Raw genomic sequence first — 18,437 nt, 5'->3', positions numbered from 1 at the left:
CCATAATGACAAAATGCAATTGATTCATTTACCTTAGCACTGATGATGCCTCATGACAAAATGATTTATATCAATAAAGCCCAACCCAACATATGCATGCACCTCACCACAATCTATAGCAGATGCTGAACAAACTGCCTCGTTTATGTTTTCTCCACCCCAGAAGAACCTTCCACCCTATATTTACAGACTGCGCAGTGACTCACAGGCAGGGAAGATTAGACCACTCTGCAGGGCCTACAGTGCTGGCCAGGTGAGCAGCACTCCACCCGCGAAGGCCTGGTGGACCTGGGCCAGCTCGCTCCCCTCTGCTCTGCCAAAAGGCACTGCAAGCCAGCCACATGCTCTTTGCGAACTCCTAGCGCTCGGATTCCCCACATTGAACTCATTTTCTTCTGAACTGATAGCCAAGATTTTTTTTTTAATGTTATCAAGCCTTGGGGGAACAAAGAGAAAACAGAAGAGTGGAGAAAGACCATGGCGGGAAGTGCCAGAAGGAAAAAGAGAAGTTGGAGGAATTCATCCCATGGCTGCCATTTGCTGGCAAACAAAAAAGAAACCATCTTTGTATCAGAAGACAGTGTAATTGCCTAATACAAATACAGACAAGAAAGAGAGCTAGATCAAGGCACCTTTTCCCCCTTTTTAAAGGAAAAGGCTGTCCCCTGATAGCATTCAATCTTTCCATTTTTCCTGGTCACTTCTTTTCAACTTCCCCAGCCCAACAACAACAACAAAAGAATAAATTTAACTAACATTAACTTTTGATTCTTGAAATTAAACGCTCGCTTTCTTGCAAATTGTATTGGCTTGTACCCTATTACATATTTTCCAAGTATATGCAATATACTTAGAACTACAGCCAGTCTATTTGCTATCAATTTAATGTCTCCAGCTTTGCAAACCTCTCATATGAATTTGTGTGTTTTGAAATCACCTGGATATCCCAAAACTCCTGAAGGACAGACAGACAAAAAAAAACAGACAAAACAAAAAACTAAATAAAATGTATTGCCATATGGTGATAGGAGTCTTGGGAAAAAGTAAAGCAGGAAAGAAGAATAGGAGATAGGGCTGGGCTGCCAGCCAAGGGTATTACAGGGAGTTGCAATACTAAATAGATTGGTAAGGAAAGGATTCACTGATAAGATGGCATCTGAACTAGGATCCAAGGTTACCTTACAAAAGTCAAGGGAAAGAGAATTCCAGTCATAGAGAAAGGCAAGTGCAAAGGCCCTGAGGTAAACACAATCGTGACATATTTCTTGCAGTGCAAAGAAGCTAATGTGACTTGAAGTCAGTTTAAAGAAGCCTACTGGGAATGATGAAGGCAGGAGGGTTGCGAGGCGGGGTGAAGAATGATTTTGTAAGGATTTTGGCTTTTAGTCAGAATGAAATAAGTCACAGGAGGATTTTGAGCAGAGGAATGACTTGATTTATTTTGAAAAGGATTACTCTATCTACTGTGTTGAGAATAGACTATAGTTGGTCCAACTATGGAAGTAAGAAAAGCAGTCAGGAGGCTGTTACAGTAAGCCCATTACAGTAAGCCTGGAATGATGATGGCCTGGACCATGGCAGCAGTGGTGGAGGTGCTAAAGAGTGATTCTATACTGCATTTCTGTGAATGTAAGACCTCACTGATTGAAAGATGGGCCATTATTTTATGCACCACTATGGAAGAAAGAAAAGCTGCCACTGAGATCAAGAAACTATGACACAATGCCTCCTGACCACTTAGAGTTTTTACTTGATAGTTCTTAAGAGATCTACTTTAGATTTGGATTTTTTTTAAGCCATGTATTACTCATACATACAAAAAACCTGAAATAAATTAATAAATTGGTAAATTAAACTGAAATAAAACTTTTCCCCAAACTTCAATTTCTTTTTAATCATTTTAGACTCAATTTCCACATGTCATGGGGGTACCTGTAATACAGCATTTTTAAAAGAACTCACAAAAGAAATAAAATCCATTGGTACTGGACTCTTTTTTTTCTTAAACAGCTGTATTGTATAAATGATGTAATGTTCAACTTAGTGAATTTTTACATATGCATACAGCTGTGAAACCAAACATAACCCTCATCCCGAAAGTTTTCTTGTGCCCCTTATAATCCTTCCCTTGCGCTCTCCTGGCCCTGTCCCCTGGCAACCACTGATCTTTTTGTCACTATAGATTTCATTACTTTTTCTAGAATTTTATATAAATGGAATTCTACAATACATACTCTTGTCCAAATGGCTTCTTTCATTCACCATAATTATTTTGAGATTCATTAATATAGCATGCATCAGCAGTTTATTTTATTGCTGTATAGTAATTCCAGTGTATGGACATACCACAGTTTATTTATTCATTCACCTGTTGACAGGCATTTGGGTTGTTTTCACTTGGGAGGTCTTATAAATAAAGCTGCTATGAACCTTCATGTACACATTTTTGTATGGACATACGCTTTCATATCTCTTAGGTAAATTCCTGGGAGTTGAATGGCTAGATCATATGGTAGATATATATTTGACATTTTAAGAAACTGCTAGACTTTTTTCCAGAGTAATTTACCTATTTTGCATTTCTACCGGCAATGTGTAAGAGTTTCACTTGCTCCACATTCTTTCCATCACTTGGTATTGCCAGTATTTTTTATTTTAACCATTCTAATTGGTACATAGTAGTATCTCATCATTGTTTTAATTTGCATTTTCCTAATGACTAAGGATGTTGAATATCTTTTCATAGTGTATTAGTCTCCAATTGCTGCTGTATCAGATTGCCACAAACGTAGTGTCTCAAAGCAACACATTTATTATTTTATGGTTCTGGAGGGTCAGAACTCTAAAATGGGTCTTGCCAAGATGAATTCACAATGTTAAACAGAACTGTGTTCCCTCTGGAAGTTCTAGGGGCTAATTGATTTTCTTTGATTTGGCCTTCCCAGCTTCTGTTAGGTTATCTATGTTCCTCGGTATCTTCGGCATCTTCGGAGCCCTGCAGTGTAAAATCTTTAGATCTCCTTCTGCCTTCAATCTCCTCTTCTATCTCTCTCTCCCAGTTTAAAGAACCCTTGTGATTACATTGGGCCCACCCAAATAATCCAAGATAATCTCTTCATTTTAAAGTCAGCTGATTACCAGTCTTAATTTTATCAGCAATATTAATTCCCCCTTAACATAACATATTCATAAATTCTGGGGATTAAGACATGGTCATCTTTGGCAGAGCAAGGGGGTAAAATTATACCGCCTACTACAGAAGTGCTTATTTCTTCTTTGATGTGGTGTTGGTTCAAATCCTTTGCCCAGTTTTTAAATGAGTTTGATTTCCTACCATTCAATTTTGAGAATTCTTTATGCATTCTGGGTACAAGTCCTTTGTCGGATGTGTGATTTGAAAATACTTTTTCAGGGTGCCTGGGTGGCTCAGTCATTAAGTGTCTGCCTTCAGCTCAGGTCGTGATCCCGGGGTCCTGGGATCGAGCCCCACATCGGGCTCCCTGCTCTGTGGGAAGCCTGATTCTCCCTCTCCCACTCCCCCTGCTTGTGTTCCCTCTCTTGCTTTGTCTTTCTCTGTCAAATAAATAAATAAAATCTTTAAAAATATATATATATTTTTTTTCTCCATAGGTACTTTTTGTCCCCCAAAACTGGCTTAATATTAGCTTTCATGGAGCAAAAAGTTCTAATTTTGATGAAGACCAGTCATCAGTTTTTTCTTACTAGGACTGTACCTTTAACATTGTACATGAGAACTCCTTGCCTAATCCCAGGTCACAAATTTTCTCCTATATTTTCTTCTAAAAGTGTTACAGTTTTATATTTTAGCTTTTATATCAATGACCTATTTTCAGTTAATTTTTGTGTAAAGTATATCTATATCTAGGTTAATTTTTTTTTTTTTTCTGATATAAGGATGTCCAACTCTTCCAGCCCCATTTGTTGAAAAGCTATCCTTTTCTCTCTTAAATTGCCTTTAAAACTTTGTCAAAAGTCCACTGGCCATTTCTGCATGGGTCTTTTCTTGGACTCTCTATTCTGATCTATGTGTCAATCCTTCACCAATACCACATTGTCTTGGTCACTATAGCTTTAAGGGAAGTCTTTCAATAAAATAGTTTGATCCCTCCAACTGTACCCTTTTTCTCAAACTCATTTGGCTATTCTCTATTAATTTCTTTGCCTTTCCATATAAATTTTTCAATCTGCTTGTCCATATCTATAAAAAATCTTGCTAAAATTTTGGTTTCTAATTTTGTTAATTCATATAGATTGATATGTGGGGAATTGACATCTTTACTATGTTAAGTCATTTAACCTATGAGCACTTCGTGGCTATCCATTTCTTTAGGTCTTCTCTCATTCCTTTCATAGGCCTTTATTGGTTTTCAGCGTACATATCCTGTACCTTAGTTAAATTTGTACCTCTTTTATTTTCTTACCCTACTGCGTTGGCATTTTATTTTTTATTTCAATTTCCAGGTGTATATTGCTAGTTTATTTTTATGTGTTGGCTGTGTATTTTGCAATCTTCTAACACACTTATTAGTTCTGAAAGTTTTTGGATTTTCTACATAAACTATCATCTTGTTTTACAAATAAGGATGGTTTTACTTCTTCCTTTTCAAATTGTAAATCACGTGTTTATTTTTATGGCCTTATTGCACTGTCAAGGATGCCTAATATGATGTTGAATAGAAGAAGCAAGAGTGCATAACCTTACCTCATTTCCAATATTAAGAGGGAAAGCATTCAATTTCTCACCATTGAGTATGAAGTTAGCTGTAGGTTTTTTTGAAGATCCCTTTTATCACATTGAGGAAGTTCTTTTTTATTCCTAATGTGCTGAGAGTTACTATAATGAATGAATGTTGAATTTTGTCATGCTTTTTCTGCCTCAAATGATGTGATCATATGGCTTTTCTTCCTTAGACTTTTATTGTGATGGATAACATTGATTGATTTTCAAACAAAGAATCAGCCTTGCTTTCCTGGGATAAACTCTGCTTGGCCATAGTGTATTATTCTTTACATAGATTACAGGATTTGAATTGCCAGTGTTTTGTTTAAGGCTTTTTTTTTTTTTTATCTATGTTCATGAGAGATAGTTGTCTGTAGGATCCTTTTCTTATACCACCTTTGTCTAGTTTTGGTAGCAGTGTAATGCTGACCTCATGCAATGAGTTGGGAAGTGATTTCTCCTCTGTTTTTTGGAAAAGATAGTATAAAACTGATGTTATTTCTTCTTTAAATGTTTGGTAGCGGGGCGCCTGGGTGGCTCAGTCGGTTAAGCGTCTGCCTTCGGCTCAGGTCATGATCCTGGGGTCCTGGGATCGAGCCCCGCATCGGGCTCCTTGCTCCGCGGGAAGCCTGCTTCTCCCTCTCCCACTCCCCCTGCTTGTGTTCCCTCTCTGACTGTGTCTCTCTCTGTCAAAAAAATAAATAAAATCTTTAAAAAAAAAAAAAAAAAAAAAAAAAAAAAAAAAAAAAAAAAAAAAAAATAAATGTTTGGTAGCATCCACCATTGAAATTCTCTGGGCCTGAAAATTTTTGTGTGTATGTACGTAAGTTTTTGAACATATGGAATAAGGTTATAGTTAATATTTTAATGTCTCCTGCATTTCGATTGATTGATTTTTCTCTTCAGGATGGGCTGTAATTTTTTTGGCTTCTTTGCATGCCTGGTAATTTCTGACCTGATATCAGATATTATTATTTTATCTGGTTGGATATTAGATATTTTTGTATTCCTATAAATATTTTTTCAGTTTTGTTCTGGAAGCAATGAAGTTACTTGGAATCAATTTGATCCTTTGGGGTCTTAAAATTTGGTTGGCAAGACCAAAGCCATGTTTGGCTGGTGCCAATTGTCCCCTGCTACTGAGGCAAGACCCTGCTACTGCTCAATGTCCCATGAATTACAAAGTTTTCTAGCGTGTCTAGTGGGATAAGATACTATTCCCAGCCCTATATGCATGCCAGATAGTCATTTCTATAATTCTTTTGTGTGGTTATTTTCCCAGCCTCAGCTAGTTTCTTTATATGCACATCCTGATTAGCATGGGTATGCTGCTGGATACCCAAAGAGAATAATTTTTAAAAAATTATATAATAGCATATATCATTAGCAAGTCACATAAGTATTTTTTCTATGTCATGTAAATATTTTTCCCAGTTTTGTTGAGAAATGATTGACATACATCACTGTATGTGTTTGAGGTGTACAATGTGATGGGAGAATGCTCTTAAATCTCTGGAATTGTCTCTCTGTGTAGCTCTCTTCTCTCTGGTAATCTGTCATTCACAACTCTAGCCACCTTGATCTTCTTGGATTCTCAGCTTTGTCTCCTCAACTCAGGGAGTCCTCCTGGGGTTGGGGTTCCCACCTCCTGAGCTGCAGCCAGGAAAGTCTTTCAAAGCAGGACTCCCAGGCAGTGTTAAGGCTCACCTCCCTTGTTTCCTGATTCTCAGCAATTGCTGCCCTTCTTTGCCTGATATCCAGTGCCTTGAAAGCCAGGGTTTTATATAATGTTCTGACTTTTTGGTGGTTTCCAGGCAGAAAACTAAGTCTGGGTGCTGTTATTCCATCTTGTCAGGAACCAGAAGTCTTGATGCTGGACTTTCAACTCAGGTTCGCAATTGTGTACAGCGAGCTGGCTTTGGACTCCCACTTTGGCAATGTTATTACGCACTTCTGATTCCTCATCTCCTTACAACCCCCACAACTATTTAGTTCCGAGAGGCTAAATAAGGGTGTTCCACTATTATCTTAGAATCTTCTTCCAAGCTGCTGACTCCCATTTGGTTGTTTTGGTGTTAGCAACTGTGCAGGCAAAGAGAACTCTGGCAGGATCACTGCCTCGGTGAGAAAGGATATAATGCACCATTGATTGTGGGTTGCATTCTGATTTCACATATGTTAAAATGTGAGAGACGGTTCCTCTTAGAATCCATGAAATACGGTATTTTGACTGTTGTGGCAATAGGATTTTCTAGCTGATTATATATATATGTATATATATATATGAAGTCAAGAATAGCTCCAAAGTTTTTGGCCTGGACAACTGTAAAGATGAAGTTCCCAACAGTTGAGGAAGATCCATCTTATTTCGCCTGTTAGGTATACGTCCTCCACTGTGTAATGACTGATAACTTCAGGGGGAGATGTTGAAGGGCTCAAATGCTCGGCTTCACCTTATTTCATTGGATATATTGTAAAAGTAATGAAGTTGGCATGGAGATAAAAAATATACTACTAAAACCTCCTCAAGATTGGCAGACTGTATGTACTGCTATTTTTATGTGTAGCCAATCACATTAACGATGACTCTTTTGTTAAAAAAAAATTACCATGAAAAAAAGGAAATGAAAATAAATTACCGGTCCCATAGACTTAGAGGGAAGACTCCTTAAAAACATAAACCTCAACAGGTCTAAAAATAAGGCAAGCTCAGATATCAGAATAGGAAATCTTATCTCTTCAAAAATTATCATTATGACCTTTCTCTGATACAGCAATGAATGACACAGAAAAGTCCACGTATGATGAGATTGTAAAACAAGTTTAAAGTATTCAATAGAAAGCTGTGAAATACACATATAGCTGTAGACTTTTTGAGGAAATATTTTAGGTACAATCTTTAGAATAATTAATTTTCTTGAGAAAGAACATTTGCAACCCCTATTTGTGACATGACAGCATTTATGATTCGCATGGAGAGCTTATCAATTTAATTGAGAAAGAGGTTATCTGATCTCTGAAGCAGGTCTTCCAGAATTGCTGATTAATAACCTAGAAATATGTCCTGACTATTGGCATCATGGTTCTGTCAACAAAGCCAGAATAGATTAGGCCAGATGCACTTGGTCATAGAGCAGTGTGCCTTTGTGGAAAAGGGCACCCACAAGAATGTGAGGCCCAGTGAGAGAGGGTGTACCCATCTGTCCCACCAGTCAAACCTATTGAATTAATCACTAAGGAGGTGGGTGATAAAGCCAGACTGCTCACACATTCTCAAATGTCTTCAACACCATTCTGTGCTCACTCTTATAATAGATGCCAAATGGAAGAATCCCCCAGCCCATCCCTAATTATTGAGAATTTATCCCCAAATAAGACAATTATTCATACATATCCAACTCAAAGAGGGGCTTTTTATCAACATGCAGAATATGAAATCAATTTTTTCCTATCTTTTTGTCAAATTAAGATCACCGTTTCTTAAATTATATTTTGAGATGTATCAGCTGGTGTTAACAGATTATATATATGTGTGTGTGTGTGTGTGTGTGTGTGTATAAATTCTCTGGGTAAACATTTTGGGGATGCACTGGATTAAATAGAATGAAATGAGGCTCTTTGGTTCAGGGCTTCTAAGAAACCAATGTGCTTTATGGGTTTCCACGAGCAGGGTATAGCTTGTGGTATTTTCCCACATATTTTATCTGGGGCCCTTCCCCTTGGACCATTTTGTGGGGCTGCTGCTTTGCTGGTCTTTTTTGTCACTGAACCTCTGGTACCTAGGAGGGGGCCTAACACTAGGAGACACTCAAAAAATATTTGTGGACTAAAGTAATGAACTTGCTGATTGCCTGATGAGGGGCCAGTTGTCCATCAGCCCTTGAGAGAACCATAGAAGAACAGACCATGACTCTTCCTACTTCCTGTGCCCTGTGCTGCTGATTCTTCAAGTTTGCACCAGCTTGAAAGGCTCCCTATTTCTCTTTGACTAACCTTTTCCCCAACACCCTTCTGGGTTTCTCCCCATCTTCCTTGGGGAGCATACAAGGGTTAATGCATCAGCCAGAAGCTAGGGTCAATGCCCCAGTATGTGGAATGCAAGTGGCTTCTCAACAGAACAAGAGGGAGGCCGCCTGAGTCGTGTGTGGGTCAGAAGTCTACCACCGAGCGTTGCAGAGCCAAACAGAAAGCTTCCCTTTTACTTGCACTTTATTTGACCTGTGGATAAACAAAGACTTTCTATTTCCAGAAATCCCATTGTTTTAACTGCTTTGAGTTTCTTTTGTAAACTTAAAAATCCATGTCTTTATGCAAGACATTTAAAGCTCTATGGGCCCAGTCTGAACATTTTTTGTTCCTTTTCTGTATTCTCCTTACATGTTTTGTGCTTATAGCCACAAAGTCTTGGCTCTCTGAAATTCAGCCTTTTCTTCAACAATTTATGACATTAAAAACCGCTAGAAGGTTGTAGTGTGAGTAGAATATTCAACATTGGAGAGAACTTGATAAATGTAACCTCTTTAGGGAAAGAATTGATAGCATATGATTCTTCTTTCTCATTCAACTGGTTATGCGCTGGGGCCTTGGAGGGTTTAAAAACACAGCAAAAATAAACAGTCTTTCAGTTCCTGTCCTTAAGGAGATTTGGAAGAGAGGGAGGAAAGTAATATTTACAAAATGCCTCCTGCATTCCAGGCTACACATCTATATATGGATATCAATATCTATATCTTTTTACAACAATACTGTGAGGTAAGTGTGCTTTTCCCTGTCTTACAAATGAGGAAACTAAGGATCAGAGAAGTTAGGGAACTTCTGAGATTCATTTATGGAAATCAGATTCTCCTAAAGATGGGATGATGCTAAGTTTCAGAACATTGGGTACCTTTTAGGATTACTCTTATTGAAACTAAATTTTTCCAATGAGTGCATGATAATGTATAATATCAGAAAAAAATATGTGTGAAACAAAGAATCCCCACGGAGCTTCTGAATATGCTGGTGAATTTAAAATACCTGCTTTTTCCCTTGTCTTCTGGAATGCCCTCCTCTTTTTTTGACCATGAGCTACTCCCTATACTTCTCAGAGGCTTCATTTCATCATCATAAAAGAGAGATGGTAGCATCCTCTTTGCCTATGTCACAAGCTTTGGGTGAAGGAGTAAATGGTATAATTTAGAAAGTGAAACTCTTCAGTGGCATGTAAATGAGAGGTGGTGTTGTCACAAACGTCACAAGCAAGAATGCCTGTGATATGCTTGGGGTGCATAGAATATAAATCTAATTAAAAAAAAAAAAGTAGGTTCTGCTTCCAGTGAATTCAGTCTCAATTTGCAAGTAGGGTGAAAGTAACCCATTTCTAAATCTGGCTGTGATTCAGCCAAAAAAAAATTTTTTTTTAATTTTCAAGCAGAGAGGGTATGTGGGGGGAAAGGTTCATAACCATTCCTGAGACACTTACTATATATAATATTAGATGTAGATAAGGAAGGATATTAAAGAACTGGGAGGCATAATTTCTGCCCGTAAGAGATTTAACAAATACAAACAAATGAATCTTCTCCTATTCTTATTTTTCCTGATGGTCTAAGATAGTTACTTTGCTAGAAAGAAATTCAGATCTTGATATAATACGGTCATCCTTTGAGCATTAGAATTTATTTTCATTTTTGTAATCCAGAGAAATTTGGCAATGTAAAAACCAGGTTTTAAACTCGGAAATGGAAACTTGCAAATTCATTTCTCAATCTAGCAAAATTTATATATATTTTTAAAAGGCCGGGTCCCCCATAAGTTAACTAGTGACCAGCTTCACTGGCATGTTTTTTTCTGAGGAAAATGGAAATTTTGATTCCCAAATGTTGGTGTTCCTCTTTCAAACACTTAAAAGATGATTATCATTTGGGGGAGTATATAAGTCAGTGCCTTTATATAGGAGCTAATTGATAATTTTGTGTCAAATTATGTGCCTTTAAGATATCACTTTGTTTCTCTCTAGTGGATGATACTGTGGTTGCTATTCCCTATGGAAGTAGACATATTCGCCTCGTCTTAAAAGGACCTGATCACTTGTGTAAGTAAACTCAGTTGTTTTCCTTTGGGTATTGGGAATTTTAGTCACTATTATTTTTTGTTCCCAGAAGAGATTAAAATACGGAAGTGCAAATCTTTCTCCTCTCTCATAATATGATATTTTGAGTGCTTCTGTTTATCTTTTGGCTGCCTGATGAGATAGCAGAAACCTCAGGGTAATTATCTCTAACCACACTCATCCTGAAAAATACAAAATAGATGCTCCCAATAGGTTGTTCATGAGTCAAGCACATGTTTATGCTTTTGTGAATATTATTTCTCCTTCTCTCTCTTCTTCCTCTCCAATCAATCTCAGTCTTTTTCTTGCCTCGCATCTCCTTCCCCCACCCCCCTTCTTCTTTCCAGCCTTCCTCATCTTCACTCTTTCTTTCTTCCTATTCCCGTGTTCCATTACTTTATCGATTCAGGGGAACGTAGAAGCACCAAACAACCTTAACTTTTAAAGAAAACCATAGTGGTATGATTAAACATCCCATGTATTAAGGACAATACAAAGCCCTCCTATACTGAAGATAGCTGTTGGGATTGAGGACTGATGGGTAATCACAACCCTAGAGATCAAATGGTAGCATGGCCCCACTAGAATTTAGAAAGAATTGCTATCTTCAGTCCTGCCAAGCAGTAGTACACAGCCACATTGTTTCTTTTTTATTATTAGCATTTACTATTGTTTAGACATAGACCTGTAAATTACCAGCAGACAATTATAGGCTATAACCCAGGGAAGGGGTATAAGAGGATACATTGTATTTTCTACAAAATTCAGTTCCACTGAAAGACTTCACTTCAGCTGGTCCCTTGAGCATTTCTGATCTCCTCCACTGTGACTGTTTCTGGATTCCTAAAGAACCATCTATCATCTTCTGTTCTTTCTCCCCTCCCACACACATGCCTAGGAAACCAATTTAGGTAGCGAGCATTATCTTTTGGCCATTGGATTATAAATGAAATCATTCCAGAAAGACAAACAAGAGGAAGATAAATTGGAGCCTGTGAAAGTTCAGATAGCCTACTATAGTCTTTCTAAAAATAAAAATAAATACATTTCATGGGAGAGGCGGGATTTGAAGGGTCATGTGAAGGAAAGGAATAAGTAAGGTACAGTTCAGGCAAAGCCAGAAGATGCTGATAAGTCACCTTATATGGATCCAAGGTCTTTTCTAACCCTGAACAACCCCCCAAAATATAATGTTCACATGTCAAGGGATGATATATATGTGTACACTATCACCATTCAAATGATTTGCTTTTCCTCTGGAGGATTGGGCAGAGGTAACTGCTCGTGTAACAACCCCACTCAAAAACAGTATTTTTCTAGCAGTGACAGGCCTGCTCAGAATAAAACATCCAGGCAGAGATCATCACCAAGTGGGGGACTGCCTCCTCAATGCAGAAGAAAGACCCCAAAGGAATAGATTGAAGAGGAAATTCATTTTTATAAATGTATGAGCCTCCCAGTTTTCCTAACTATGTGATCACTAATAAGCTAAAGAATGAGCCTCGTTTGCTTTAATTGTCCCAAGAATTCAATAGGTGAAGCGGCAGATGATATTTATAAATGATGGAAAGCAAAATGGAATTTGTTTTTTTTCCCCAACAGACATACATGTATGTTGACAACATACATGTAGCTTAAGAACTTTTTGTTTTGTGTATCTGGAATATAATATATAATATAAAATGAATATGTGAGTAAATGACACCCTGTTTCACTTGCAACCCTTTGCACTTAACTCCCAGAAGCTGGTCTAATATGGGACTAATCTGAAATATTTAGGGCCAAACCAGAACAACACTAGGCAGTCTGGTCCAACCCCCGCTTATCTTCAATCAGAAGTACCTTGGGAAGGACAGCTGGGAGACCTGGTGATAAAACTGAATCAGATGCTCAAATCAGACTTAGACCCCCAGGATTTTTCCAAAACTAAGTTGATTTATGTCTTGGAGCTATATCTACAAATTAGTACACATACACACACATAAGGCAGCTTGAGAAATGAAGGCTAACAGAAGGAGATCCTGTGCTGTGGTTTCCCCTCCAGTTCTCCCTTGATGTACCTCATGTTCTCCTGTGAAGACTTCTCTCCTCTAGGGCAGGGGGATAGAGCCTGACCTACTCCAGAAGAAGGGCTACACAGACTTCATCTCAGCATTGTGGGCCTTTCACTGGACACCAACATTCTTGTTGATATTCCAGTTTAAAGTAGACAATATGTAGAATAATTTAGTACAGGTACTTTAGTACACCCAGAGGTCCTAAAATTATCCCAGGACCCCAATCTGTAAGACATGGAAGAAGGGAGTCATTCTGGTTGAATGTTGGGTAGGAGACCCAGAGCCTCACCTGGCACTCTATCCTTCTGCTGAAGAACCACTACTAAAGCTAAGGATTCTTATGCAAGTTTTAGAAACCATTAGACAGTCTGTCCCTCTTCATACAGTGGGCAGTTACTCTAAATCATTTCTCAATCACATGAGAATTTAATCTGCTCTGAAATACATGGCATAATTACCATCATCCCCAGCTTGCTCACATTTCCTACAACAAAAGATGTTTCATCACCTTTGTCATTGGCCAAATTCAGATTGGAATGCTCCAAGAATCAAGAAGTTCTTCTCTCTTAAGCACTAATATCATATATGTACATAATACTACATTAGGTACCCAGCAGGATTTTTAAAAGAGAGAGAACTAAAAAGAATGGTGATTTCCTTGTCCTCATTACTATTGTTTCTTCATGGCGAGCCGCAACACACACGCAGTAAGAAAGCAGATAGTACAAATAAACACAAGGTAATGCATGGGTATGAAGTCGCACGGGTGCTGAGGGGAACTCTGCGAGGCACCCTGGATCTCACGGATCAAAAAGAAAACTGGAGCGTATTCTAGACAGCCGTAGAGACTGAAATCAGTAAGACATGTATGGGAGATGGTTTAGTTAAAGGAATAGAATGGTGGTAAAGTGGGGTACCCTAATGAGGTCATTGGGGAGTCAAAGATTTTTTGACTGGGAGCCTTGAATGCTTGGCTAATGAGTTTTAAAATAATTTCATTTGCAACATAAACTCCTGTGATCCAGAGGTGCCCTTAAATTTTGTTTCTATCCCAATTTCAACTGTGTCAGCCATATAAAGGAGGGTATTTCTCCCTTCCATAGCTGTAGACTGTTTCATGAAATTTGCTTGCATGTGGTCTGTGGTAGCCCTGGGAACATCTTTCTCTCCTTTACATGTGTTTGACCATGTAGATCTGGAAACCAAAACCCTGCAGGGGGCTAAAGGTGAAAACAGTCTCAGCTCGACAGGCACCTTTCTTGTGGACAATTCTAGTGTGGACTTCCAGAAATTTCCAGACAAAGAGATACTGAGAATGACTGGACCACTCACAGCAGATTTCATTGTCAAGGTAAGGGCCTCTAGGTACCTTGTTCTCAAGCCATATCCAAACTGTGACTTATAATCTCCTAAAGAGAGAGAGAGAGAGTTGGGGTTTGGGTGTAGATTTGGAAATCCTATTATCCAGGAAATGTTTAATTCAGGGGTGTCAAGGTACATCCTGGACTTTTCAGGAACATATAATATTTTTAAGGTCCTAAGAAAATCCTTATGTGTGTATATATATGTATATGATTTAATAAAAAGACTCAAAGACCAACACATCATTAGTTGGAGGATATAAACTGTTTTTGAAACAAGTTAGGATATAGTCATTGACTCACGTAAGGTGTTCCCAGTCAAAGAGAAAGACAAAATAATGATCCATAGACTTGGTCATACGTCCCATTACAAGTTCTGTTTTCTCTTGTACTGGCAACAAGACTAACTTGTTTCCTTCTATCAGAGCTTCCCTACTCTTCAAGGTAATATAAAACACATTGCTGAAAGCAACATATCCATTCTGTAGGAGAAATGTACACATTAGAAGAATGTTTGAAAATCACAATAAAATAAAACATATTTTTTCCTTCAGTAGGTCAGAAGGACCTGAAGGATGTCAGCTGTAAAGCTGTAAAACTTGTAATGTGTCCAGGACTCCATAAATTTTTCATCATGGGACCTGGAGCCAGAGGACATTTGATTTAAGCTAAGACTCGATGACCCCATGGCAGCTGGAAGTAAGAATGCACATAGGAAAATGGGATAGACAGTGAGGTTGGATGGAAGAAGGGTTCCAGAGCACTGTTCTCTGTCTCCATCTGCATGGTAGCTCTTTTTAATCCAGTCCAGATGCCAGCCACTTTGTGTGGATGAGAAGCTACAAACCAGCAAAGATAGCTCACCAGAAAAATGATGCTGTGAGTGGTTATTTCATTTCAATATGCAAATACAGCACAATAGTGAGAGAAGTCTTTATTTTTTTGCAACCCTTAGAGTACTGCTGAACAAACCATTTGTATTCATTTCCCTAGTAGCCTTGCAAGAGTTAATACACATACTGAAAATAGTGAACTGGATTCAAGTAATATTGTTCACATGTCAGTAGTTGACAGCATTGCTGAGGCATTTCATATATCTAGCTGCCTTCTGCACATCACCACTTGGATATTCCATAGGTGCAACCAGCGCAACGTGTCCGAAACTGGACTTGTCTAGCCCCAGAAACCTACTTAATCTTCTTTATCTCCTATCTTGTGGAATAATATGCTATTTACCCAGCCACATCAGAAGCCTTCGATTCACACTGATTTCCCCTTCTTCTATACGCCCCCGGTTAGACCTTAAACTTTGTCCATTCTACCTCCATACCATCTCAAGACCATTCTTCCTTGTTCCTCCTTGCCGCATGCCATGTGCATCCTTCTGAAGCTACAGCCCCAATGAAAGAACTTGACTTTCTCAGCCAGAAGAGGGTTTTTTTCAGTGATGGTCCATCCTTCCCTAAAACTTCCAACTTAGTTCTCCTTGTGAAAGCAGCTAAGGTACCTGTTCAGTTTGTGCCCGTTCTAGAAATTTCAGAAGAACGTCATAGAGAAAAGTGACTGATGAGTACCTAAGACACCAAAGTAGTAGAAAAATTGTGACTTGCATTTGCATCAATTAGAGCATTAGACACAGATAATGCATTCATATGTCTTTCTGAACAGCGTGGAGCATCACCCTGTGCATCACTCAGCAGCCAAGGAACATAGGGGGACTCCTGACTCCCAACCCCTTGCTGGCTTGTCTGGGGCAAAAGTTTCTACAACACCAGGGAGAGAAAAGAACATAGTAGGGGAACAGCTGAGGCTCACAAATTACCTTTTCCCAACTGAGAAGAAAAAAGTGTGGCATTTCATAGTGCATCAACTGGGAGATCCTTTGTGTACTTGATGATGTCTTTCATGCGTTTGAAATGTCTTCTTGATTCCTTTGATTTTACATGGACCTAATGTTCATCTATTACCCACTCACACACTTGTCCTGTCCTGGGACTCTATCATGATAGTGAGATCAGTTGCTATGGAAAGTGACCAGTTTTTGTCTTCTCTTTTCCTTTCAGTGTGAGAATCTTATATTAAATTAGAAACACTGAATCATTGTAATTATAGGAAGAAAAGCTTGTTTCAGAACATTCTTTTTCCTTATTAACTTAAGGAGGCCTAAATTACATATGCCAGATGTGTTTAGCTCCCTAAAACTAAATTCTAATGTGTCAAACTGAAGCTTTCAGCATATCCTGGAGAATAAGAACCTGATGTCTGAGGATTTAGGGTGTATAAAGCTCCAGAGCTAATGACAACAAAAGTCCCAGCCACCCAGAATTAATAAGACCAGAAACAAGGAACATGGAAGCTCATCTCTGTGAGCAACAATTAGGCCATCAAAGTTAGACATTGGGTTAGCCTTTTTATTTTCCTATTTTCAAATGAAAAATTAAGATACTGAGAAGAACAGTACAAGGCCACCACTGAAGATAAATACCTGTATCTCCACAACACTAACACTAACTAACAGAATTGCTTGGTAATATGAAAAGAATGGCAGCTTTCAAGCCAAGGCAGACCTGAATTCAAATCCCAGCTCTGCTCTTCCGTAGCTGTGTAGCCTCGAGCAAGTCACTCAACCTCTCTGAGACTCATCTCTCTCGTCATAATGTAAATGTGGAAAGATAATACAGAGTAGTTCTAAGATTTGATTTAATATAAATAAAATGTACCCTGCATACGGTAGGAATGTAGTAAGTGCTCGTTGCTGTGGTAGTTGTTGGTTATTATTAAAAGAAGGTGCTTATAGAGAAGAGAGAACCAGGAATATTATCAGTGTAGAATCAAGTAAGGTTTGTATGGTCAGAGATTTGGATACATCACAACTGTTTTTATCTATTTGAAATAACAATACCCCTGTTCATTTCCAATCTCTTTTCAAATTTAGGCATACAGTCTCGGCATTCATGGTCATTGTACATCAATTTCATTGGACAGTTAGGAACAATATCCTCTCTAAGGTCCTTGTTTTCTTTCCTTCAACATAGTATTTACTCACACTCCCTCTTAACACCAAAACTTCTTGACATGCATTCCTTACTCTAAAGGCATAAGGTGCTTTTACTGGTAACTTCTAGGAAGCTGAAAATTTGATGTGTTCCATCTTTTTCCTCTTTAACCAGATCAAAAACTAAGCCCAGACACTGTACAGATATTCTAGAACAAGGTTTCTCCAAGGATTTTGATGTTATATCCTCCTCATTTTTGTTTTTTCCTCCACTTTCCTAGGACTTAGTTTAATTTCAAGCATCCCAAAAGAGACCTCTGCAAAAAAAATCCATCCTTCTAAGCCTAAATAAATCTTCTGGTCTTTTTATTTTTTCACAGAGCTGATGTTTAAATGACAGTCCTCTTCTAATACCTTTCCAGCATGGAAACCACACATCCCAAGAGAGCTATAGGCTTTTGTGAGCTTAAAACAAAAAAACAATCAAAAAAAAAAAAAAACTTTCCAAAGAATGTGATTAATAGTACATCCCCGAGCAAGCAATTAGGTATCCTGTATCTGACACATAGGATTGAAAAATATTAATCTGTAGGCTCTGCTCCCCTTTTGTGAAACACACCATATTGCTTCAGCTGTTTTGGCTTTAAAGTAAGGGATTGTATCACTGTTTATTCTAATTAAGAAAGACCTCGATGTTTCATGGGTCAGAATGCCAGCATAATATGAGATATTCTATAGTTCTCTCTCTCTTTCTTCTTTCTCCTTTTCCAGCTCTTGCAGATTATCTGAGGAACATTTCCAATATTTTCATCCGAAGTCCAAAAATTGGTCTAGGGTTTAACACCTACTCCCTGCATTCCAGTGTTCCTAGATGTTTAATCCAGTTGTTAATCCAGTTGTTCAACTCAGTAGTGGAAAATAGGCTGTCTTTTTTAAAAATCTTAAGGCCAAATCCATCAGCTTATCCTAGGTGAAGGGCAGTTGGGACCACGGTAAGGCTTGAAAACATAAAGACATAGACCACATGATGCGCTGATATGCCTCTACTGTCTTGAAGTAAGAGGTGGCCCTCTTGGTTGTCCATGGAACTTCCTTTAGTATAATAAATAGTCCAAGCCTTGCCCAACTGTCTCAGTGTTATATGGCATGTCATTATGCCTTTGTGAAATCAAGGCACTGCTCCTATTGGCTA

At 38.4% G+C, this 18,437-nt stretch overlaps 1 protein-coding gene across 5 annotated transcripts in view; it reads left to right on the top strand.

The window, feature by feature from the left end:
• Positions 1-18,437, top strand: part of ADAMTSL1 (ADAMTS like 1) — a 901,468-nt gene that overhangs the window by 654,003 nt on the left and 229,028 nt on the right. For 4 of the 5 annotated variants that reach the window (XM_032392420.1, XM_032392419.1, XM_032392418.1 and 1 more), the window contains 2 exons: positions 10,740-10,814; positions 14,083-14,240. In XM_032392420.1, coding sequence (XP_032248311.1) covers positions 10,740-10,814; positions 14,083-14,240 — 233 coding nt within the window. Of the gene's footprint in view, positions 1-10,739; positions 10,815-14,082; positions 14,241-18,437 lie in introns of those variants that run through there. The other variant, XM_032392423.1, reaches the window with a different exon arrangement.

Source organism: Phoca vitulina, unplaced genomic scaffold (genome assembly GCF_004348235.1).
Source record: "Phoca vitulina isolate PV1807 unplaced genomic scaffold, GSC_HSeal_1.0 scaffold67, whole genome shotgun sequence".
In the NCBI taxonomy this organism is placed as follows: domain Eukaryota; kingdom Metazoa; phylum Chordata; class Mammalia; order Carnivora; family Phocidae; genus Phoca; species Phoca vitulina.
This window is presented reverse-complemented; position numbering and strand designations above follow the sequence as displayed.